Source organism: Sorex araneus, chromosome X (genome assembly GCF_027595985.1).
Source record: "Sorex araneus isolate mSorAra2 chromosome X, mSorAra2.pri, whole genome shotgun sequence".
In the NCBI taxonomy this organism is placed as follows: Eukaryota; Metazoa; Chordata; class Mammalia; order Eulipotyphla; family Soricidae; genus Sorex; species Sorex araneus.
This window is the reverse complement of record NC_073313.1, coordinates 268,323,537-268,348,267: the sequence shown is the minus strand read 5'-3', so window position 1 is coordinate 268,348,267 and position 24,731 is coordinate 268,323,537. Positions and strand designations below refer to the sequence as shown.

Below are 24,731 nucleotides of genomic sequence, written 5' to 3'. Positions count from 1 at the left end.
TTCCACATCCCAATTATCTCTATAACTTAAAATTAATTCACCTCAACTCTGCTAGTGAGATCACAAGTACAAATGACCTGGCCTGGACCTTAAAATGCAAATATACTCCTCCTAATCACTTTGAAGTTTCCTTCAGAACATACTTAAAAGGCAAACCAAAACATGCCAATATACCAAAAGGGCAAGAGATAAGAGACCTGTTCAGAGACAAATCTGGGTGGATATAGGCACACTCTTTATCTTGTAGTTTTTCTAGAAATCTGAAATGATTTCCAAATGAAAGCACAACACGGGACTGGAAAGACAGCACAGGGATTCTGGTGCCTGCGTCGCATGTGGCTGAATCACATCTGAACACCAGCAACCCTGAACATTTTCCAGGAGCGGCCCCTGAATCCAGAGCCAGGAGTAGCCCCTAAGCATTGCTGAGTGTGGCTCAAATCCCTACTCCACCCACCCACAAATAAAGAGATTAGCTGAGAGGCTATAGTTTTCCCACAAGCTGAGTTTTATTTGTTTTGTTGCTTTTGTAGTTTGTTTGAGGGGCACAGCAAATTGGCTCTGCACTCAGAATTACTCCTGATGGTGCTGGGGGGGGGGGCATATGGAATGCTGGGATTGAATCCAGGTTGGCCATGTGCAAGGCAAACACCCTACCCCTATATATTGTCACTCTGGCCCACCCACAGACTCTTTAAGGATTTAGAATGCAAGCAGGCACAACCTCTCCAAAATGTTTTAGGTTCGTTTTTCTGTCCAGTGGTAATATACCTTACTCTGGAATTACAGTGAGTTTGGCTGAATTAGAATCAGATAAGTACTATGGACCTGGTCGCCCCACCCCTTATTTGTCTTGGTTTGAGAAACACACCTGATGGTATTCAGGGGTTACTCTCAGCTTGGTACCCATTCTCAGGGGACCACGTGATGCATGCACAGCACATGCTCATCTCCTTGGGCTATCTCTTTGGCCCCAAGAACTAAGTTTTAAGAGGTATCTTAGAAAACTCAATCTATAACTTATTATGATTTCATAAGCCAACATAATACTCAGGTGCAAGAAAGAAGTCTTCAATTTCTTCAGATCCTTAACACTTGGGGTTGCTTCCTAAGGATAATTTCATTGAAAAACTAATCTCCATCTTTAATGTCCATATACATCCTTAAAATAAGCATTTTAAGCTTATCCTTCGATTTGGCATCAACTGGTATTTTTTACTTCAATCTTTACTATACAGGTTCCAAACTAACTTTACTCCTTCTTCACTATAACCTCCATATTTATCAGCTATGCTGATACATTTTTTCTCTAAGCAAGAACTTTCCCTTCTCCATTAGCTAGCTATAGAAATCATGAATCTTTTCATTTTTCAATTATTAAAAATTCATTGCTAAATATAACTCCTGGTACACAAGTGGTTTCAGACTGGGTCGGTGGAACTCTTCAGCCTTACTTCTATGTCCTTGCATTATCTTTAAAATTGTACAGCAATATTTTAACCCGACAGGATGTATAGTAATGGCATTCATTCCCGACAGTTTTAATTTGGGTATTCTCCACTTTCACTTGCTCAGTCAAGTTAGAGACACCAATTTTGTTGACCTTTTCCCAGACCTTTTTAATTTTAATGGTATTCACTCCTTTTCCTTTGAATTTCACTGATTTCTGTCCTTTCTTATATCCTTCCTTCTGCTTTGTTTGAACTCAATTTCTTTTCCAGCTGCTAAAGTACAAGCTATGTGCTGGACAGATAGTATAGCAGGTAGGGTGCTTGCCCTGTATGCATCTGACCCAGGTTTGATTCCTGGCATCCCATCAGGTCCCCTGTGCTCTGCCACTAGTGATTCCTGAGTGCAGCATCAGGAGTATTCCCTGAGCACCACTGGGTATGCCAGCCCCCAATAATAAAATTTTAAAAATAAGTAGAAGCTTAGATTATACACAATTCTTTTCAAATATGACCATCAACTGCTATAAATTTCCTTCTAAGTATATATACCTTTAAATACTGTCATATTTTCATTTGGTTCAAACTATTTTCTAATTAACCTTTCTCATTCTTCTTTGATCCATGCTTTGTATGCGTGTGCTCAGTTTCTGAATATCTGGAATTTTCCAACTACCTTTTTGTTAGTAATTTCGAGCTTGTTTTTATTTTTTAGAGACAGTAATTCATGCTATTTTTGTTCTTTCATATTGTTTGTTCTATATAAAATATGTCCTACCTGTTCCAAGCATCTTTGAAATAAAAATGTATATTATGATGGTGCTCAGTGGAGTAGTCCAGTTAGGTCCAGTTCTCATCTGAGAATGTTGGAAAGGTCTCCTAGCCTCACAGATTTTCTCTCTACTTAACCTAAATTATTGAGAGATGCATATTGTGGTTTCCAACTATAACTGTGTATCTTTTCTCAGTTCTATCAGTACTATCAGTGTGTATGCATGTATATACATATTATGTGAGCTGTTATGTTAATTTTTGTTTTGGGGCCACACCCAGAAATGTTCAGAGCTTACTCCTGTTTTTTGCACTCAGGGATCACTATGGGTGGGCTCAGGGGACCATATGGGGTGCTGGGGATGAAACTCAGGTCAGCTGCAGGTAAGGCAAAAGCCCTATTCTCTGTACTATCTATGGCTCTGGCTCCTGCCCCTCACCCCCACCTGGTCTCCCTTCTTTTGATTTGGGGCCACAGCCAACAGTGCTCAGAGCACTGGGGATGAACCCTGGATTGGCTGTGTATAAGGCAAATCCCCCACCCCACACTCCCTGCTGTACTATTGCTCCAACCCCATTTCTGAATTTTTTTTTGACTGATACTAATATGGCCATTCTACGCTTCCTTTGATTAATATTTGATTGGTGTGCCCTTTCTGTTCCTTTGCCTTCCGTATACATATCTTTATATTAAAAGTGGGCTTCCTTTATGTAGCACTTATTTAGTATTTAAACGTAAATCTAAACAATCTGTTTCAGTTGAGGACTTGGACCATTTATACTTAACGTAATCATCGATAATATTCCAATTATAAATCTATCACTTTGTTAGCTGTTTTATATATAATATAGTCTTTGTCTTTAATCTGTAATTTTGTTTGGGTTTTGTTTGTTTTGCTTTTGTTTGGGGGCCACAGCTGATGATGGTCAGGGGTTACTCCTGGCTCTGAACTCACGAATTACTCCTAGCAGTGCTGGGGGCCATATGGGATGCAGGATGGCCATGCTGGAAGCCAGATCAGGCATATACAAGGCAAGTTCCTTACCTCTGTACTATCTCTCTAGCCCCATATTTTGCTTTTATTTTATGATCCCTTCTTCATATATTTTTATGCAATTCTTTACATATATTTTCTTATATGCATGTTATTAACTCAAGCTCATTGCTATTTTTTTGTGTTAGAAAATCAATTGCCTTCAGAGCAATTTAAACCAACAACAACAAAATATCTTTATGTGACTTTCATTTTAATCATTTCTGGGTGTTTCAGTATTTTGTGGGTTGAATCAAATTTCTGCCTGGCATCATATATGCTCCATTGAAGAATTTCCTTTAATATTTCCTGAAGCATAAGACTGATAATAATGGGGGCTGGAGTGATAGCACAGCAGGTAGGGCGTTTGCCTTGCAGGCGGCCGACCCAGGTTCGAATCCCAGCATCCCGTATGGTCCCTTGGGCACGGCCAGGGGTAATTCCTGAGTGCAGAGCCAGGAGTAACCCCTGTGCATCCACAGGTGTGACCCAAAAAGAAAAAAAAAAAGACTGATAATAATGAATTTCTAAGTTTTGCTTAAAAGAGCCCATGTTTCAATATGAGTAATTTCTATGGCATTATCATCAGCTTCATTAATACTTCCCTCAATTATATCAAATTAGAGATGTCAAAGGAATTTATTGGTTACTGTTTTAATTTATAGCAAATTAATTATAATTTTGATGTTTTGTTGTTGCTGTTGTTGCTTGGATTACACATCCAGTACTGTGCCGGGCTTATTTCTGGCTCTGTGCTTGGGGAGCACCTCTGGAGTTAGTTGCTCGAGGAAACCATATGTGGTACAGGGGTCAAACTTGGGTGGGTTATGAGCAAGGCATGCACTTTCCTTACTTGCTTTACCATCTTTACAGTCCTACATTATTTCTTATAATTTGTATTCTCAACTGAAAGTTACTCTCTGTTTCTATAAGCTTTTTTTTGTTTGTTTTAATTTGTTTTTTGTGCCACACCCAGTGGTGTTTAGGGCTTACTCCTGGATCTATGCTCATCACTACTGACAGGTTTCAGACATCATATGCGGTGCCAAGGATCAAACCTGGATCAGACACATGCAATGCCAGCAGCACCCTACCTACTGTACTATCCTACCTCTCTGGCTTCACTTGTGTATATTACCCACTTTCTACGAATTCTGGATCACATTAATCATTTTATTTTTCAATTCCTTCTGACAACCCCAAAGACTGCATCACTTGTGAATCTTTTTCTGTAAATTTCTTCTTCTGCTGTTTTGCTGTGGGTGATGGTGGCAGTGGAAGAAGTCTGATGGCTTTTTGTTTAGTTTTTGCTTTTCCCTTCACCTCAAAACTTTTAACTAAATTTTGAACATAATATTATGGACAACAGAGAAAGGAAAGGGCATGATTCATTCTAATTTGGAGAGCTAAGTTAAAACTTTCAGGAACTAGGACCAAGAATAGGGCTCTAATAGCAGAACAAATGACTCACGTGTGCCAGGCTGAGTTTGATCCCTAGAAGTATGCAGTAGGGGCTGGAGTGATAGCGTACTGGGTTGGGCGTTTGCCTTGCACATGGGAGACCCAGGTTCGATTCCTAGCATTCTATATGGTTCCCTAAGCATCGCCAGAAGTGATTCCTGAGTGCAAAGCTAGGATTAACCCCTGTGCATCACCGGGTGTGACTCCGCCCCCCCCACCAAAAGAAAAAGAAGTACGTGGTCATGAAGTACCACAAGTATCCCTGGTAAGCCTGAGCACAGCTGAGACTGAGTCTCACAAAGCCTGGCCATGGGCCTCATCCGCTGGTCTCCCCCTCCCCCTCCTGCCCCACCCCCAGTCAGCATTGTACCTTGTGGTCCCAACTTAAAAGAGATGATAGATCAAAAGTGAATGCGTACTCTGTAGGAGACTAATACCCAAGAATAGTAATATATAATACCAGGAGGTTGGCTCCATAGCTTGGAAGCTGGCCTCACACGCTGGGGGAAAGTCATCCCAGATAGAGAGGGGAACACCAAGTAATACGTGATTGGAGATCCTGAGTGGGAAGGGAAATGCGTGCTGAAAGTAGACTACAGACTGAACAGGATGACCACTCAATACCCCTATTTGGAACCACAACACCCAAAAGGAAAGAGAGATATCAAATTGGAATGCTCTGCTACAGAGGCGGGGTGGGGTGGGGGGGATGGGACTGGGGGGTGGGAGGGATACTGGGTTCATGGGTGGTGGAGAATGGACACTGGTGGAGGGATGGGCTCTTAAACATCGCATGAGGGAAAAACAAGCACGGAAGTGTGTGAACCTGTAACTGTACCCTCACTGTGACTCACTAAAAATAAATAAATTTAAAAAAAAGCGAGTGCCTGCCTCATTTTTCATTCAAGAGTGAATATTGACTATAAAGTTTTTTTCTTTAACTAAAGCAAAAACCTTTCAGAAACCGAACTGCTTTGGGCTTTTTGGCCACCATGTTCTTTACACTGAGGTACAGTCTTCAAATTTCTTTAACTTTTCCCTTTTTTTGTGTGAGGGGAGCGGAAGAGAGGATTTGCTGAAGGGTGTTTCCTAAGATCTTGTTTTGTTCTCAGCATTCTGTATTCTGTGGGAACCAACACCTAAGAAATGGTGTGAGGCCTATACTTGCCTCTCTGACTGGTAAGCTATTTGGCTTGGAGTTACTGGCCTTCTGGCCTAGTTGGAGAGAAGGGGGGAGAGTTTCACGTGCTACTGACTGAGCCCAGCACACACTGGGGTCCAAGGGATCAAAGTAGGTTTGTCTCAATGATACTGTCCCTCCCCTAGCAACAGACTTCTGACAATACTGGTCCAATATAAATGCGGTCCTTTTGCACCCTAGTTACATTGCCTTCTTTCTCTCTCGAGACAATAGTTCTTCCTGGTTTCCTAGGGACTAGAGACTTTGCAACTCTTTCCCTGGAGGCTTAATTCTTTGCTTGTTGGGGAATAAGATCTAAATCAAACTTTTATTGCAGTAGCAATAACAACTTGTCTCTTTCAGACTCAAACCATGCAGTAGTTTTCTATAATTTCCTGCCTTGACTTCAGTCTTATTTGTGGACAGACAAAAAAGGTTCATGCAGAGAAACTGTGGGCAGAGTGAACTACCTTGTGCCTGCTATTATAATCTTACAGTAGCCCACACTTGGTTACTAACAATTTGTTAGAAATTACAGTTGAACTGTTTTACCTACTAATACAGTAGCCTCAAGCCCCTTGGCTGAGCCACTGGTGAGTCAGTTTCCAGACGCAATCTCCTATTTTTCCTTACATACCACACAACATGGATCCTTGATACCTTTGACCACTAACAGATTCAAACTAATATCATATCCAGCTTTCTTGTATTGTGAGGATGGAAGTGAGTGCAATTCATTTTTCTACACCCAAGGCAGAGATCACTCAGGGATAGAAAATAAATGCAAATGACAAAACTTCTTTTAGAAATGTTTGGTTCTGTTAACACATATATCAGTATTCTCCTACATTAGCTAAGATGGTGCTTCTAATCAGCAAGAACTCAAGTCAGGCGCTTTTATTTTAACAACCAAATGCAATGCTGTCTTCTATAAATCCAATAGCTAGAAAGAACATGAATCTTGTTTCCAACAACAAAACAAAGCTCACTCTTTAGGTTCTCTCTCAGCAGAGTTTGGTCTCAGACTGGCCAATGGCCAGTTCCTGTCAAAATTACAGTTTAAACCAATAAACTATCATTCTTTCAAGTTTTCTCCATAAAGTCAGATAAGCAAAAAGCAACATATTCCAACTCTTTTAGTTTCCCTCCATGCAGGAATGTCTTTTCTGTACTATGATTTATGATGCTGCTCTTCTTAAGGGTTAATAAGCTCTTTCGTGCTGTAACTTTTGCAAAATTGCAATTGACTGCATTTCATTATGATATTTAATATCTTGCACATAAGAAACTGCACGCTAAATTCCTCTTGGAATTTAGTGCCAAGAGAAGATTTTTTTCTCCCCAAAGAACTGATATATTTCCTTATAACAGGCAATGGGAAGCAATTGATACCTTTCATAACTACACAATTGGCCTGACAGCTTAGATGGTCAGAGCTAATTTTACTGCTTAAATACAACAGGCAAATCCTTGGGGAGGCAGTCTACTTTATGGAAAACCAAGGACATATGAATCAAAGATCTGGGTTTAAATCCTGCCTATGCTATTTTCAGAACTCTAGACAAGTCTTAAATTCACTTAGTTTCATTTTTCTCAGCTGTAAAAAATGAGAAATTTCACTTTTGTTCAATATTTAAATTATCTGAACTTGCTTCAGATGAGTGGAGGAATTTTCCAGGAAGTTCCAAATTAGTAGAGGAATTTTCCTAACAGATCTGACTGACTCTAAAATAATACCACAAAGCACAAGTTGACACTGTACAGCAATTCAAATATAACTTCCTAATTACTTTGATTTCCCATACTAGAGATAATGACTCTATACATTATCACATCCTTAGGCATCCCTGAAATCTAATGACTTCACTTCATACTATCTTGAACTAACAGGATTCCTTTATAGACCTACCCACTTTCTTTTCTTGTTTGTTTGTTTTGTGGTTTGGGGGCCATACTGGCAATGCTCAGGGATTATTCCTAGCTCTGCACTTAGAAATTACACCCGGTGGTGCTCGGGGGACCATATGAGATACTGGGGATCAAACCCGGGTCGGCTGCATACAAGGCAAGCACCATACTCCTGTACTATCTCTCTGGCCCCTTGGGTCTCTTAGTCATCTTCTACAGTTCAATTTTCAAGATATGGCTAAGGTAAATATCTTTATTTATACTACAATTTACTTCTCACTCCAACTCCCGTACATACTATTCTCTTCGTAACAAATCATGTTTCAGCTATGGCAGCCTCTCGACACTAGCAATGACTATCTGAAAGAGAAGTGTACAATGCCATCACAGTTGTAATGAATAACAAATAAGCAACCAAGAATAAAACCAAAACAGAAAAAGACCCCTAGAATGAAAACAGTAAGACACTAAGAAGCAATTCAAAGAAGGCACAAAAAAGGGGAAAGATACTTCGTGTTCATGCATTGAAAAAGTTAATATTATTGGGCAAAAGACTTCAACAACAGAGTATTTTCATTTGGAAACAGACCACACAGGACAGTATCCCAACCAGCAAAAAACAAAACAAAACTATGAAACAGTGTTCAAGTTCATTTGTTTTCAATGAAACAAAAAATCAAAATTACAAGGATATACTATGTGGTCACCAGAGGAAAGCTAAAACAAAAAGTACAGAATTTATCAAATGCCAACACATATGTGGGACAAGAGATCTGATACCCTATAGAGGTAGTAAATTGGCCCAATCACTTTGGAAAACTTTTGTATACAATTTAATAAAACTGAAGATATGTGTATCCCAAGACTGTAATTCTGCTCCTAAGTTTATATTCAACAGAAAGGAATAAGAACCTTCACTACAAAATATACATTAAAATATTCAAGAAAGTATTATCTATAATAATTCCCAAATTACAAATTACTGAGATGCCAATAGTATGAACTACATAAATTCACAATAGATTACAATTGGCAATAAGAATGAACCAAGACTACATTAGATGCAGAAAAGGATGAATTTTACAAAAAAAATATTGAATAAAAGTCAGCATATAACATATACACATTGAATTTTGCCATTAACATAAAGGTTTTAATTGGGCAAAACCAACGTTTGTTATATTAAGTCAAGTATGCCTAGAATGCTCTAAATGGAATGGAACATGAGGAAGTCTCTGAGGTATGGGCTCCTGGTAATGCAGTTATTTGATGAAGATTCTGCTTATGTAGCAGTTCACTTAGAAAACCTGAGTGAGAGAGTGTGAGTGTGTGTACAGAGTTTGTATATCTGCATATCTTTCATATATATCGCCTTCATAACTCTTAAAAATTCAAAATATTAAAGAGTCTATCAACATGCAGATACAAAGTTTATGATTTCTGCCAATGGAAAAGAAAGGAAAACTACTGAATTGTGGGTTATACTTCTTTTGCGTGGTGTTTTACTCACCTTTATCGTGTAATGCAATTTGTTGCTTATGCAGCAATGCCACCTCTCGTCCCAAAGCTTTCTTTTGTCTTTCCAATTCATTCCGAAGCACCAAAATTTTTAATTGCAAGCACTCACTTTCTTTTTTCTAAGTAAATAAAAGAATGGGTGTATTTTTTAAATGTAAAAGTCATGACTATGAATAATTACACAACCACACTCTTTCTGTATCAAAACAAGCAATAATTTAATACTTCCTTTTAATACTTCAGTACTCATCTAAAGATATCCTTTTTGGGGGCTGGGGTAGGAGCATGCCCTGCAATGCTCAGAACTTATTCCTGACTCTGCAATCAGGAATTTCCACTGGCAATACTGGTAGTATTCAGGGAACCACAGGGGATACCAGGGGTTTGCCAGGTGCAAGGCAGACGCCCTAACCTCTCTACTATTGCTCCAGACCTAATGGTATCTTAGTTATCAGCACCTGTCATTTTAATGGAAAGAATAAAGATATAAACAAAGACTAACTGGAGGAATAAATCTAGTGTGCAGTCAGTACTTTCTAAGTACCTAAAAGATACTTCAAACTATCTCAGATGGTTTGCCTGACTTTATAATACAAAAGGACAAAAATATAAAGAAATGGAGTTCACAAAAAGTTAAACTTATGTATCAAAACAGTATTATAAAAATTTAAGTATCATATGACATAGCAATTCCACTCCTTTACATACATACACACTCAGACAATCCAAAACATACCCACACAATTAGGAACATGCTTGAAGTATACTGAGGGGGCGGGGGATGACAAAAAAAAAGAATATGTTGGAAAAGAAATACTTTCAGTGAAGAAAAAAGGCAATGTTTCTAAAAATGGAAATTTTAGAAGAGAAAATAAGTGGAATTAAGAAAAAAATTGTGAATGAGTTCATTAACAGGACCACAGGTGAGAAAGGACTGTTGAATCAAAACAAATTGCAATAAAAGATGTACAATTCAAACAATACACACACAGACTCACAGATTCTATATGTGTTGTATATATGTATATATACACTATATATATGTATACACACATATTTAAAAGCTCATCTTTGTATAGAACCTGTGGAATTATACCAAAAAATCCAATATTTATCATCATGTACTGTCAGGAAAGGAGAAAGAAGGCAGACTAAAAAACTGTCCAAGGATACAATAATTAAAACATTCACAAATTAGGCAAAAGAAATAAATCTAGAAAATAAAGAAATCAGTAAACTGCAAAGATATAAATTTAAAAATCATAAATTAACCAAAAACATGGCTCATTGATTGGGTCATTAAAATTGATTAAATTAACTAGGCTGGCACCGTGTGACAGTGCAGTGAGTAGGGCACTTGTCGTGCACACGCTTGACCTGGGTTCAATCCCCAGCACTGCACATGGTACCCCAGCACACGCCAGGAGTGACCTCTGAACACACAGCCAAGGAGCAAGTTCTGAGCACTGCCATATCAAAATAAGCAAATAAAGTGTGGCCCCCATATCAAAATAAGCAAATAAAGAAAATGAACTGGGATAATAAAAGAGGAAGGAAAAAAAGGAAAAAAAAAACCCAACCCAGAAAATGCTAGTATGCAGAATTAAAAAAATCCAAAGCCAGAAAAATAAAAGAATAATCACAATTGCTCTGTGTAGAGAAGATAATAACTTAAGAATACATGTAAGAACTCTATACTCACACGTCTGATGACATAGAGGAAATGTACCAATTCCCTCAAACAATCTATTCAAATTTATACTGAGAAAAAGAGATCTGGATAGACCTTTATGTAAAAAGGAAGTCAAATCAATAAACTCCCTAAACAGAAAGTACAGGCCCAAATATTTTCACTGATGAATTCTATAAAACATCTAGATAATCAACAATGAAAGTCCTTTAAATACAGAATAACTTTCTAACTCATTCTATAACTCTCACTAATAACCCTAATATCAAAAAAGTTATCACTATAAAATTCATTTATTATCTTATTATTTCTCATGAACACAGATGCATAAAAATCTGGACAAAATATCAGCAGATCTAATGTACAAGTGAAATGATACATTATGGTCAAATTACAGCATTAACCTTCAGTAATTAGTACATCAACAAAACTAAGAAGTAAAAGTCATTAATTATATCAAAAGATGCTGAAATAACATGTAACAAAATTCAAAACCTGTTTTATAATAAAAACAAGTTAGGAATAAAGAAAAACAGTCAATTTCATTTTTTTAAAAAATAAAATTCCATACGAACATCATATTTAATAGTGAGAAACCAAGTAGTTTTTTCCCTAACTCGGAGAGCAAGACATTGATTTCCCTATAACCACTCTCCTGAGAATTTTTTTTTTTTTTTGCTTTTTGGGTCACACTCAGCAATGCACAGGGGTCACTCCTGGCTCTGCACTCAGGAATTACCCCTGGCGGTGCTCAGGGGACCATATGGGATGCTGGGAATCGAACCTGGGTCGGCCGCATGCAAGGCAAACGCCCTACCCGCTGTGCTATCATTCCAGCCCCTCTCCTGAGAATATACTAAAAGTCCTAGTTAAGCTATAGCCACTCTCCCCCTCTCAAAAAAGGGGCAAACAAAAGCTATACATATAAGAAAGAAAGAAAATTGTTTTTTTTTTTTTAGGGACCACACCCTAGTGTGCTCAGGGGACCATAAATGATGCCAGGAGTTGAAAAAGGCCAGTCACATACAAGGCATAAACCTCAACCACTGCATCATTTCCGTGGCCCAAGAAAGAAAACTGTTTTAAAATTATATGATTGCTTATGGAAAATAGTTCAAAATAAAACCTGCCCCCAACCCCAAATGAAACTGAAAACTGGGACTGGAGCAATAGTACAGTGGGTAGGGCATTTGCCTTGCATGTGACTGACCAGGGTTGATTCCCAGCATCCCATATGGCCCCCCTGAGCACTGCCAGGAGTAACCCCGGAGCATTGCTGGGTGTGACTCAAAAAGAAAAAAAAAAAAAGAAACTGAAAAATTCCTTGAATTGTTCACCAATTGTAGAAGCAAAACTGTAATGTATTGCGACACATAATTTTGAGCAAAAGTAATAAAATTTTTGCATTAAGAAGGGACATTAGAAACTGAAATAAAAGCCATATTATTGATTAGCATAAAAATTAATTAGGTATGATTCTAAGAAAATATGTGCAATGTATATAAGAAAATATGTACAATATCTAAGGCTAGGAATGGAGCTCAATAGTAGAGCACACCCCTTGCATGTATGAGGTCCTGGGTTCAACCTCCAGCACAGCAAGAAAATAAAAAAAACAGTGTAAGATCTACATGAAGAAAACTATACACTTCTAATAAAAGAAATCAAAGGAGGAGCCAGAGAGAGAGAGAGAGAGAGAGAAAGAGAGAGAGCAGCAGGCAGGGCGTGTTTGTCTGGCATGTGGCTGACTCAGGTTCAATTCCTGGCACCTCATATGGTCCAAGGAGCCAGCCAGGAGTGATCCCTGAGTGGAACACTGAGGAACAGGAACAAGCCCTGAGAACAGCTGGCTATGGCACAAAACAAAACAAAAATCACAGGAGATGCAAACAAATGGACAAGTAGTCTATGTTCATGAACAGGAAGAAAATACTATATAAGATACTGATTTTTCCCAACAATCAATGGTTCAGTAAAATTCTAAGCAAGATATTTTCGTGTATATGAACAAATTCAAATAAAATTTCAAATAGGAAGTCAAATAACCCCAAATAGCTAATTCACTATTGTTTTTTTTTTTTGCTTTTTGGGTCACACCTGGCGATGTACAGGGGTTACTCCTGGCTTTGAACTCAGGAATTACTCCTGGCGGTGCTCAGGTGACCATATGGGATGCTGGGATTCGAACCCGGGTCGGCCGTGTGCAAGGCAAACACCTTCCCCGCTATGCTATCGCTCCAGCCCCTAGCTAATTCACTATTGATGGTAAAAAACATTGTTGAAAAATTTGACAGTATTTCAGGTCAGATCCATATGGAAATTAATTTACAGAAGTCAAGACAGTGTAATATAGATAAAAGACAAACCCAATAGAATACAAATAAACCCAGAAACAGAAGCATTCAAATATAGTCAACTGCTCTATGACAAAGGAATTTTCTAAGGTAATTCAACAGAGAAAATATATTCTTTTTATCAAATGAGGCTAGAACTACCTGCAGTAACAACAACCACTATTAAAAAAAAATCTTTGATATACATATTTTACACTCTTTAAAAAAGTTAAATCAAATCAAATCATAAACCTAAAATGTGAAACAAAAAAATTATCTGATTTACAGCATAAAACAGTGGAGTAAATCTAGGCTAAACTTATTTATGATTATTTAGGCACAAAATAATTTCTGAATGAAAAAACTGTTAGCCTTCATTAAAATTAAAGCTTCCCGGGGCTGGAGTGATAGCACAGCGGGTAGGGCGTTTGCCTTGCACGCGGCCAACCCGGGTTCGATTCCCAGCATCCCATATGGTCCCCTGAGCACCACCAGGAGTAATTTCTAAGTGCAGAGCCAGGAATAAGCCCTGTGTATTGCCAGGTGTGACCCCCAAAAAAAGCAAAAAAAAAAAAAATTAAAGCTTCTGTCCTACAAAAACTGCTGTTAGGTAAAAGTGAAGATAAGCCACAAACCGAAAGAAAATATTTGAAGACCATTTATGAATTACTCAAATTATGCACAAAATAATCTCTAAAGTTCAATAATAAGAAAATAACCCAAATTAAAAATGGACAAAATATCTCACTTGACCAAAGATTTACAGATGGACAAAAATAACAGAAAAAAAAAGGAACTTGACAGATAGCACCAAGGACTAAGCGCATGCTTTATATGCAAGATACCAGAGTCATCACAGGCACTGCTGGAATCACACCTGGGCAGAGAGCCAGGACTAGCCTCCAACCACCAATGGACGCACCAAAGAAACAAAAGAACATCAAAATATGCTCAGTATTAAATGTTATTACCAAACTTCAAATTTAGACACAATCAGATACCAAAACACACCTAAAAATAGCAATGCTTTGCACGAATGAGCTTGTGGGTTCAATCTCTGGCACTGCCTTACATTGGCATCAAATGCAATCCCAACTCTGCCAAGGTACCATAACCAGGTACACTTACCCCAGTATACCACAAATAAGTGTTTGATTCCCTATTACACTATGAAAATGAAGGGCAAACTTTCTTTTAAAAAACAGTGTTTTCAAAAGCTATTATAGTAAAAACTGATGAAAATGTAGAGCAGTAGAAACTTCCTTTCTTTATTCTAGTAATACTGAATGGTATAGTCACATACATTTCATAGTGGTTGAGCAGTTTCTTACAAAACTAAACTCAGCTCACCAAATGATCCAACAATCAAGCTCATAGATAGTTGCCAGATCAGTTGTAAACTTGAGAGGCCAAACAAAAATCCACACATGAATGTCTATAACAGCTTTTTCAGAATCACCAGAATTTGGAAGAAACCAAGGTATATAAATAATGGGGCATTATTCAGCAATAAAAGAGAATCACACTGATAAAAAGGCACGAAGAAAATGTAAAAGCATGGCATATGTTAAAGAAGCCAATCTGAAAAGGCAACATACTGGGCAATTCCAACTATATGACATTTTGAAAAGGACCAAAGCATGGAAAATGATATTTGACAGTTGTATGGAAAGCACTTTATAGCTATCATTTCTCACCCAAAACGCTTTCTTCCTATCTCTGAAAATACTGATCATAAACAGATGGCACGGTCATCTGTTAGACATTCAAGCCAAAAAAAAAAAAAACAAGCTGAAAGACTTATTTCCAAATCATTATTACATTTGACCTAAAATATTTATGGAATATCGAATGTTTCCAACTAAGCCTACCTAAACAAAACAAACAGTTATCAAGAGCCCACTGGGTGGTTCTAATGAGAAAGTTTCTGCTTGCTAAAGGCTTGGACCAATGGATGGATGCAAAAGCGTTTTACCTGAGCAATCCACAGTGTGAGAAGGAAGCTCGAGGGGAATTTTTTTTTTGTTTGTTTTTGGGTCACACCCAACGATGCACAGGGGTAATTCCTGAGTGAAGTGCCAGGGGTTATTCCTGGCTCTTCACTCAGGAATTACCCCTGACGGTGCTCAGGAAGACCATATGGGATGCTGGGATTAGAACCCGGGTCGGCCGCGTGCAAGGCAAATGCCCTACCCGATGTGCTATTGCTCCAGCCCCTCGAGGGGAATTTTTGATAACTGAGAAGAAGTATGTAATATCTGAGGAAGCAATCTTTTTTTCTAGAGGTAAGTATTCCCTTTGATTAATTAAAAATTTCACAAAATATAAACTGAACTCTACCTGGGAAGAGAAAGAAAACAGGGAAAAAAAAGAAAAGCAACTCTTAACCAGAGAATATGGATAGGTAAACAACTGATTTGTTCTATTTTAAGAGACAAGCTCAACTGTTTTTCTAGAAAGAATTAAAGAGGAAGCTAACCTAAATACTAAATTAACATGGAAGGCTTGTGCATGACACATTTTAAATTTGCACAACAGCAAGTGGTAACATAAAAAATATACCAAATTATTTAACAAAACCTAGAAATGCTGGTTCTAATTTCTAAGGAGGAGGATTAACAAATCCTACCCACAAATAATCTGGTTCTGCTACCTTTCTAAAGCATCTAAGACAAGGGTTCAAAATGATGCTCCTGTGCTACAAGAATCTTCAAACATATTTCTGGAGGCTGCAGAGATAGTTGAGACAATCAGGAGTCACCCTAAACACACAGCATTGAGCTAAACAACGTGTGGCCCCAAAACAAAAAAAATTTTTTATTAAAAAAAGCACTTTTGTGCCCTATAAACTTGTTGATTCCAAGTATAGTAAGAAACATGGATATTATCAATGGATCAATTTTATTTGGAGTTTAGTATTTTTCTGTACATTGTATCTAATCTAAAAGATGACAGACAAATGAATCTTTTGGAGTCAGGCCTAGCTAGCAAGGGAGATAAAAGAAAACATTTTGAGGTGGGATGGAGGCTGGGGTTGAGGTCACACTCAGTGGCACTCAGGGCGTATGCCTGGCTCTATGCTCAGGAATCACTGCTGGCTCACTTGGTGCCAGTACTGGGTGTCAGGAATCAAACCTGATTTGGTTGTGTGCAAGGCATGTGCCCTACCCTCTATGCTACCGCTATCACTCCTGTTCCCCAAAAATGTTTCTTTTCTTTTTTTTTGGCTTTTTGGGCCACACCCAGCAATGCTCAGGGGTTACTCCTGGCTTTGCACTCATGAATTACTTCTGGTGGTGCTGGGGAACCACAAAGGATGCTAGAAATCGAACCCGGGTTAGCCACGTGCAAGGCAAATGTCCTACCCGTTGTGCTATCGCTCCAGCCCCCCCCCAAAATATTTCTAATAAAAAAAATGGGTGTTCTGTACAAGCTGTTAAAATTTTCAAATATTTGTTTTTGTTTGGCGGGGCCACATGTGGCGATACGCAGGCATTACTCCTGGCTCTGCACTCAAGAATCACTCTGGCAGTGTTTGGGGGACAATATGAGACGTCAGTGATCAAATGCTGTTTTGACAATATGCAAGGAAATCACCCTACTTGGCCTCAAACTGTTCAAATATCTGATACTATACATGCACAGTAAGATGCTGGAGAGATAGTACAGGAGATAAAGTGCTTAGTCTGCATACCACCGAACCCAGTTTGAATCTCTGGCACCACAAATGACCCACCAGGCATGGCCCAGAGACACTCCGAGCTCACAGTCGAGAAGAAATCCTGAGCATGTCAGGTGTACCCCAACCCTCCTCTTACCACCATGGAGTATGAGAAAAAGTAAAATATTCTCATGAATAAATTGATATAAAATTAGATTTTAAAATATAGAATTTCAGAAGGCTAGAAAATACTGAATATCCAGGAAATTTATTTCTAGTCAAGATGTTGGACAAAGGAACACAACCCAATCATTTTCACAAGGGTTCCAAAATCTGAAAAAGCAATTCAAAACATTGCAGCCCCAAACACAAACTCTTCAATTATTACCAAAGACACCAAGATATAAGAAGAAAGACTAAATTCAGTTTTACTCCATAAGTGCATTAAACATTTTGGAGTTAAATTAATTTAGTTAGCTATATTAACAGAATCAAGGGGGAAAAACACAGTAATTTTGATAGGTGCAGGGAAAATATTTGACAAATTTAACAACTGTTCATGATAATAAAAGAAAAGTTCTCAGAAATTACTATAAGGAAAAAAGTCTTTTTTATAATTAATTTTATTTTGATAAAGCTGTTTACAAATTTAATATTCCAATACCAATCTCTCCACCATTACACCTTCCTACAACCATACTACTAATGTTTCCACCTCTGCCCCAAAGTAGAACCTAATAATTTATTTTATATTGTTTGTTATGAATAATCCACTAAAAATGACCCAAAAAGTATTATTTCCCTTTGCGGCCCCGCGCGAGATCGACCCCGGAGGCAACTGAACCACTTTGGACACGAGCGGCGCCCCCAAAATGCCTCCAAACTGTGTGCTGGGAGCTTCTGGCCCAGGCGCTGCCGGCAGGGTATGCTCTTTTCTCTCTCAACTTTTTCTGTTTGAAGGCAGCGAGGCTATAGCCGGTTTTTAGACTCTACCGGAAGCCCGGGAAAGCCGATGGGCGGGACTCCCGGATCCGCCCTGTGCCGGCCGACATTTAAGCACAGAGCCATGTGGGGACGCTCTCTGCTTAAATATCTTCCAAAAGATATTAGGAAGACCTAATATCTTGATTGTTTAATTGTCAGCAACATGTAAATGTTCCTTTTTGGCAGGGCTTAACGTGGGGGGAAACTCCAAACAATAGTACTCAGTTTTTTGTTAAAGGGTAAAAGATTGTAGTGATAGAATTTTAGGCAGAATTTTCCCTGGACTTTAACGGGTCGGACTTTGGTGGGAAATCCTAACAAGAATAGTAAGTCTTTTGCTGAAATATTGAAGGCCACCAAAGTGGTAGCCATCTCTATAGACTGAACTAAGCCATATCCCCACGCCGGCTGAGAAGAAATATCCTTCTTTCTCGGGAAAAAACGCGGCGTGGCGTTAACCATAGTATGATGTCCATTAAGCTGACACGGACCTGGTGGCGTGGGAATCGGATGCAAGGGAATAAATTATTATGTACTTGGAACAGCGGGACGCTGGTGGAACCTTGAGCCGGGGCCGATACCAGCATATTACTTTTGGTTCCAGAAACTGCTTGCAGACATTATACCAGACTATCAACTAAGCTAGAGCCCCACGCCGGCTGATGACGAGAAATAACCATCTCTTTTGGTTTGTTTCCCTTTGTCAGGCAGCGTGGTGATTACTAAACAGGCGTGATCTCGGTGGCGCGGGACGAGGAGGGAAAAAAATAGAAAAGTTATGTAACAAACAGCGGGACTTAATATCTCTACATTCTCAGCAATGGAGAGCCATCAAATGCTTCCTTGACAGTGGGACTGTCTTCTCTTTTTTGGGGGGAAACCCTAGCAACAATAGTGAATTATGTGTTGAAACATGGACTGTAACCAAGATAAAGCGTAAATGAAGTGAAACTTATCACTTACAAGGGCGGGGACTGGGGGGGTGGGAGGGGGCGGGAGGTATAATGGGGTGGTTGGTGATGGGCACGGGTGAAGGGAAGGGTGTTTGAGTACAGTATAACTGACATAATCATGAGAACTTTGTAACCCTCCACATGGTGATTCAATAAAATTTAAATTAAAAAAAAAAAACCAAAAAGTATTATTTCACACTTTCCTTAGAGAAAAGTGTGAAGATTGTTGTATTTTACCCTGGAGTCACTAAGCTTGGCACATCAGTGGTATAGAGTATGAGATGCTCTGCGTAAAAACACAAAAAAGAAAAGAAGGGGCGAGGAGGGGAGCACGTCACCGCAACCGGGCACAAGGCACAGGGCAGCGGCGCTCTGTCTCTCCCGCCGACCACGTTCGGTAGTCTCCAGCCACTTCCCTCACCCCAGGGAGATTGATGGCGATGATGAGGCAGGCAAAGGAAGGAATGGAGCCAGGCTGGTTGGTCTCAGTTGCAGTTTATTCCATTCCCATGTCCATTCTCCTCTGATTTTCCTCCTGCTTCTTCCTCCCCCATCCTACTTCATTCTTTCTCCTCTGGATGTGGATCTAGCTTCTCCAGATCTGGCACTGGGACTGGCCCTGGGACTGGCCCTGGGACTGGCCCTGGGACTGACCCCCAGCCCACTCTCACAGCCTAGTTAAATCCCTAAGAATGAGGGGTTGGGGCTTACACACAGGTGTGGTCACAATCAATAGGGGTAAAGTTCTTTCCCTCAGGGGATGCTTCTAGGACAGATTCTCTTTCAGCAGGACACCCACCCAAGAGCAGAGTCCCATGGGTGTGTTTCTCCTCTCCTTGTCCAACTAACATATAAGTAATCATAATATTAATTATTTTGTATGGACATAGCAAGAGATGCAGTAAGCTTATAGAATTGCTCTCCTGGGGTCATCTCAATCTCAGACTACAGTGCTCAGGCCAGATTAGTCTTTCCTATCCCTAGCAGGGTCATAGTCTCATCGTTGCTTTTGGATCATGACATGACATGTCCATGACCAAGCTCTTAACATATAGTTAAGCATTAGGCACTTTGGCCAGGCCCATCTCAATCCCAGGGTAGCACATAACTCACTGCTTGCCTGGGGTCCGTCCCGTCCCTTGTCGGGACCCTGCTTATGTGGGTTCTAGGAAGTAAGGGCAGCTGAGGCTTAAGTCGAGAAAGCAGATGCCCGGGAGTGAATAATATTCGAAGCCAATTAAATCCCATGTTACCAAAGCATATTAACAACTGTCTTTCTTTGTCCATACAAAAAGGACATTGTTTTATTTATTTATTTATTTTTTTGCTTTTTGGGTCACACCCGGCGATGCACAGGGGTCACTCCTGGCTCATGCACTCAGGAATCACCCCTGGCGGTGCTCAGGGGACCATATGGGATGCTGGGATTCGAACCCGGGTCAGCCGCGTGCAAGGCAAACGCCCTACCTGCTGTGCTATCGCTCCAGCCCCCAAGGACATTGTTTTAAAGTAAACTATTCAAAAGACATGAGGAGAGGAGAAAGGTAATATTAACTTACAATACAAGTTCACTGTCCTAGCAAGGTCTGACCTTACAAATTAACAGAGTCTGATTAGGGGAAGAGCTGATTAACTAGTAGAAGTGGTTACAGATAAACAAAGGAATGGGAGTGACTCCGGAGCACTTTAATGGTTGTGACTGATATACCTAAGCTCCTAGTGGCAAGGGGAGCAGGACATACCAATGTAGTCTAGAATTGTTTAGAGATTATTACCAGGTAAGCCCAAACTCTGTGGCAAGGGAGAAAGGACAAACCAATGATATCCTACAATGCTCCGTAAACTATTAGGAAGAAATTTCTTAAGCAGAGGAGCCAGGGAGATCTCTTGAGTCACAATTGTGCATAAGATCTCTAGCACACCACAACCAAATATATAACCATTGCAGCCTATTTATTTATATTTGGTTGGGGGCCATCACCACCAGTGTTCAGGGTTACTCACAGCTCTGTGCTCAGAGGGCCTTTTGGTACTGGAGATCAAACCAGGGTGGCCCCATGCAAAGCATGCACTCAGTCCCCTAAATGAGCCCTAGCCCTAATTATATATTTAATGAAGAAAAAATGAATTGTTTCCTACGATGAAAAAAAGATGATTCCCACACTGATAAATTATACTACATATGAATCAACTATTGAAGGCAAAAAGAATAAATCAAGCACATAAAAGCAATTCAAGGCCACAGGCATAAAACTGCCAAGAAATTTATATAATAAGTGCTGTAACAAAAAAGTTACTCAGATAAGACTGCAAGATACAAAAAATGAATTATACTCTTAGATAATAGTAAGAAAACACAAATTCAAAAGCAATCTCCTTTGTACTAATGCCCCCTGCCCAGTCCCCAAAACCCTGCCTTTCATATAGTGTTTAGGAAGAATTCAAAACTAAGATTTTAAAAAAATCTCTATAGGGAAAGCAGCAAGGTATTGAGGGAACCTTTTTTAAAGGCCTAAATAAAACAAACATATAAATGGCTGAAGGATGTGCTATTGCTAGAATATAACTCTTCACAAACTGAGTCTAAGATTCTTACCAAATTAGAGTTGGGCCCACTCCTGGTCCTGCAGGAACCCTGGGAGGATGCTGCACTGAGGAGCTGCCATTTTGCCCCAGGTCAGGAGCCCTGTGAAGCACGCATCCCTGACAGCACTTTCTCATGATCTCACAGACAGCGCACACTGACAGCCTGACCCTCGTCACCTATCCACACTACGACACACAGAACTACTTGTGGCAGTAAGAATTCCATTACAGCTGGGATGATGACAGGCCATAGAAAGCCTTCTTGGAATTAGCACATGGAAATCTAAACTAGTTTGTAACAACAGAGCTGGTTGGGACAGCTTGGGAAGGAGGAAAGAGAGCAACACACAGCTGGCTACGCCCCCCCTCCCCCCCCACACACACACACCACGCACACACACCACCACCACGAGAGCTCACGGGCAGCTGGTGTGGAGCAAATGGTAAACTGAAGAGACCCTCCTCTAGATGGAAAAAGTCATAACGGGAATGCAGCACAGAACACACCACACTTAGTGAACAAGGATGGTAGCCCCCACGATTCAAGCAGTAATAACCAGCTATGCAACCTCTCTGATAAGGATTTAAAGAGGAAGTGATAATGTTTAGAAGCTCAAAGAAACAATGGTAGTACCATGAATAAACACATGAGACATGAGAGGAGAAATTAGAAAACTACAAGAAGAAATGACAGAAGTGAAAAATTTGGTAGGTGAAATGAAATCTCACTGGAAGGCTTCAGCAGAAGAGTAACAATAGCTGAGAACAAAATCAATGAGCTCCAAGATGAGATGGAGAAACCTCCAGAGAACAGTAGAAAAGGCCTCAAAATAGATGAAAAGCAGTAAAGAGGGGTGAATTCAAGAAGAACAACTTAAAATTCATAGGGGTACATAATGGAATACTATGCAGCTGTTAGAAAAGATGAAGTCATGAAATTTGCATATAAGTGGATCAACATGGAAAGTATCTTGTTAGTGAAATGAGTCAGAAAGAGATGGACAGATACAGAAAGACTGCACTCATCTGTGGAATATAAAGTAACAGAATAGGAAACTAACAGCCAAGAGTAGTAGAGATAAGAACCAGGAGGTTTGCTCCACAGCATGGAAGCTGACCTCACATGCTGGGAGAAAAGGCAGCTCAGATAAAGAAGGAAACACCAAGTAAAGGGTATTTGGAGGACCCACTTGGGATGGGAAATGCATGCTGAAAGTATACTATAGACCAAACACAATTGCCACTCATACCTCTATTGCAAACCACGACACCCAAAAGGAGAGAGAACAAAAGGGAATACCCTGCCACAGAGGCGGAATGAGGTGGGAGCAATGGGATGGGGGTGGTGGAAGGGTTACTGGGACCATTGGTGGTGGAAAATGGGCACTGGTTGAGGGATGGGCATTCGACCATTGTATGACTGAAATGCAAGCATGAAAGTTTATAAGTCTGTAACTGTACCTCACAGTGATTCACTAATAAAAATTTTTTAAAAAGATTAATAAGTGTTCCAGAGGGTCAGGTAGCAATTCCAATAAAGAGCAATAGTCAAAGAAACCATAATTAAGATTAGAGTTAAAGAGCATATGCACCAGATTCAAGAGGCCCAAAGGGTACCAGCTAAAAGAGACCCAAAAAGCAATGCCCCAAGACCATCCTAGACAGAATGATGAAAGTAAAAGATAGAATAATGAAAACAGCATGGTCAATGAAGGATGTCCTTATGATTTATAGCAGATTTATCATATAACACCCTGTGAGCCTGAAGACAATGGGCTACTCAAAGAAAACACGAATCTTATAAACATTTTAAGTTTTTACAGAAAGGTGACACAAAACTCTGTGATAATAACCACACTCAATGGCAATGGCCTCAATGCATCACTTAAGAGTACGATAGGATGGATTAGAAAATTGAATCTAACTTGCTGCTGCGGCCTTTAAGAAACATATCTGAATAGTCAGAGCAAACACAGACTCAAAGTCAAAGGTTGGAAAACAATATTTCAAGCCAATAGCCCCACAAAAAAGGTTGGGGTAATTATACTTATATCAGACAACATCGACTTCAGGCTTCAAAGATTTATAAAAGACAGAAAAGATCATTTCTTAATGATCAAGGGATCTGGACATTAGGAAGATGTACAGATCATACTTCTAAACATACGCACCTAATGAGGGACTGGCAAAATACTTAAAACAACTGCTAACAGACTTGAAGAAAGACATTGATAGCAACATAACGATAGCTGGATATATCAGCACCGCTCTGTCTCCTCTCAACAGATCAACTACACTAAAATGGAACAAGGAAACACTGGTTTGGAAGGAAAAAATAAATTAGAGGGATATAAAATGTATATAGCTTTTCATCCCCCCAAAGCTGAATATACATTCTTCTTCAATGCACATGGGATATTCTCCAATACAGACCTATGCTGGGCCACAAAACATACCATAAAGACAAGAGATTTAAAAAAATTGTACCAACTAACCTCTCAGACCATGGTGCAATTAAGATAGAACTAAATATAAAAAGTAATGGAGAAATAACTAAAAAACCTGGAAATTAAGTAGTTCTCTACTGAACAACCTGTGGGTCAGAGAGAAAATCAGATTTATAAAACAAAACAAAACAAAACCAGAAGATTCCTGAAAACAAATGAAAATGAGGACATAAGCTACCAGACTTGGGGGACACAGAAAAGGTGGTGTTAAGAGAAAAGGTCATAGCTATGTAAGAATTCATCAGGAAGGAAGGAAGGGCCCACATAAATAACTGCACAGTTTAAGAAACTGGAGAAGAACCAACAAAAGGAGACCAAAGCAGGGTTTAGCACAGAAATTAACTAATTATAGTACAAGAATAGTCCCAAAGTTAATAAAACCAAGATTTGGTTCTTTGAAAAAATAAATAGATCAATACACCACTAGCAGGACTTATAAAGAAAGAGAGTGAGAGAGAATGCCAATTAACTGAATCAGAAAAGAAAGGGGGGACATCATAACAGATTATCACAGTAGTCCCAAGGAACATCATGGATTCCTCTGAAACTCCTTTGCAACAAGATGAGAGAACATAGAAAACATTAATAAACTGATGGACTCTGAGAACCTCCCCAGACTGAACCAAGAAGATATGAAACACCTAAGCTGACCTATCACTACCAAGGAAGTCAAAATGGTAATCAAGAGTCTCCACCA

The 24,731-nt window shown here is 39.4% G+C and overlaps 1 protein-coding gene across 1 annotated transcript in view; it reads right to left on the bottom strand.

Moving 5' to 3' along the window:
- Positions 1-24,731, bottom strand: part of UVRAG (UV radiation resistance associated) — a 296,340-nt gene that overhangs the window by 136,310 nt on the left and 135,299 nt on the right. Inside the window, exon 8 of the mRNA XM_004610830.2 lies at positions 9,313-9,439. Within this exon, the coding sequence (XP_004610887.2) occupies positions 9,313-9,439 (127 nt within the window). The remainder of the gene's footprint in view (positions 1-9,312; positions 9,440-24,731) is intronic.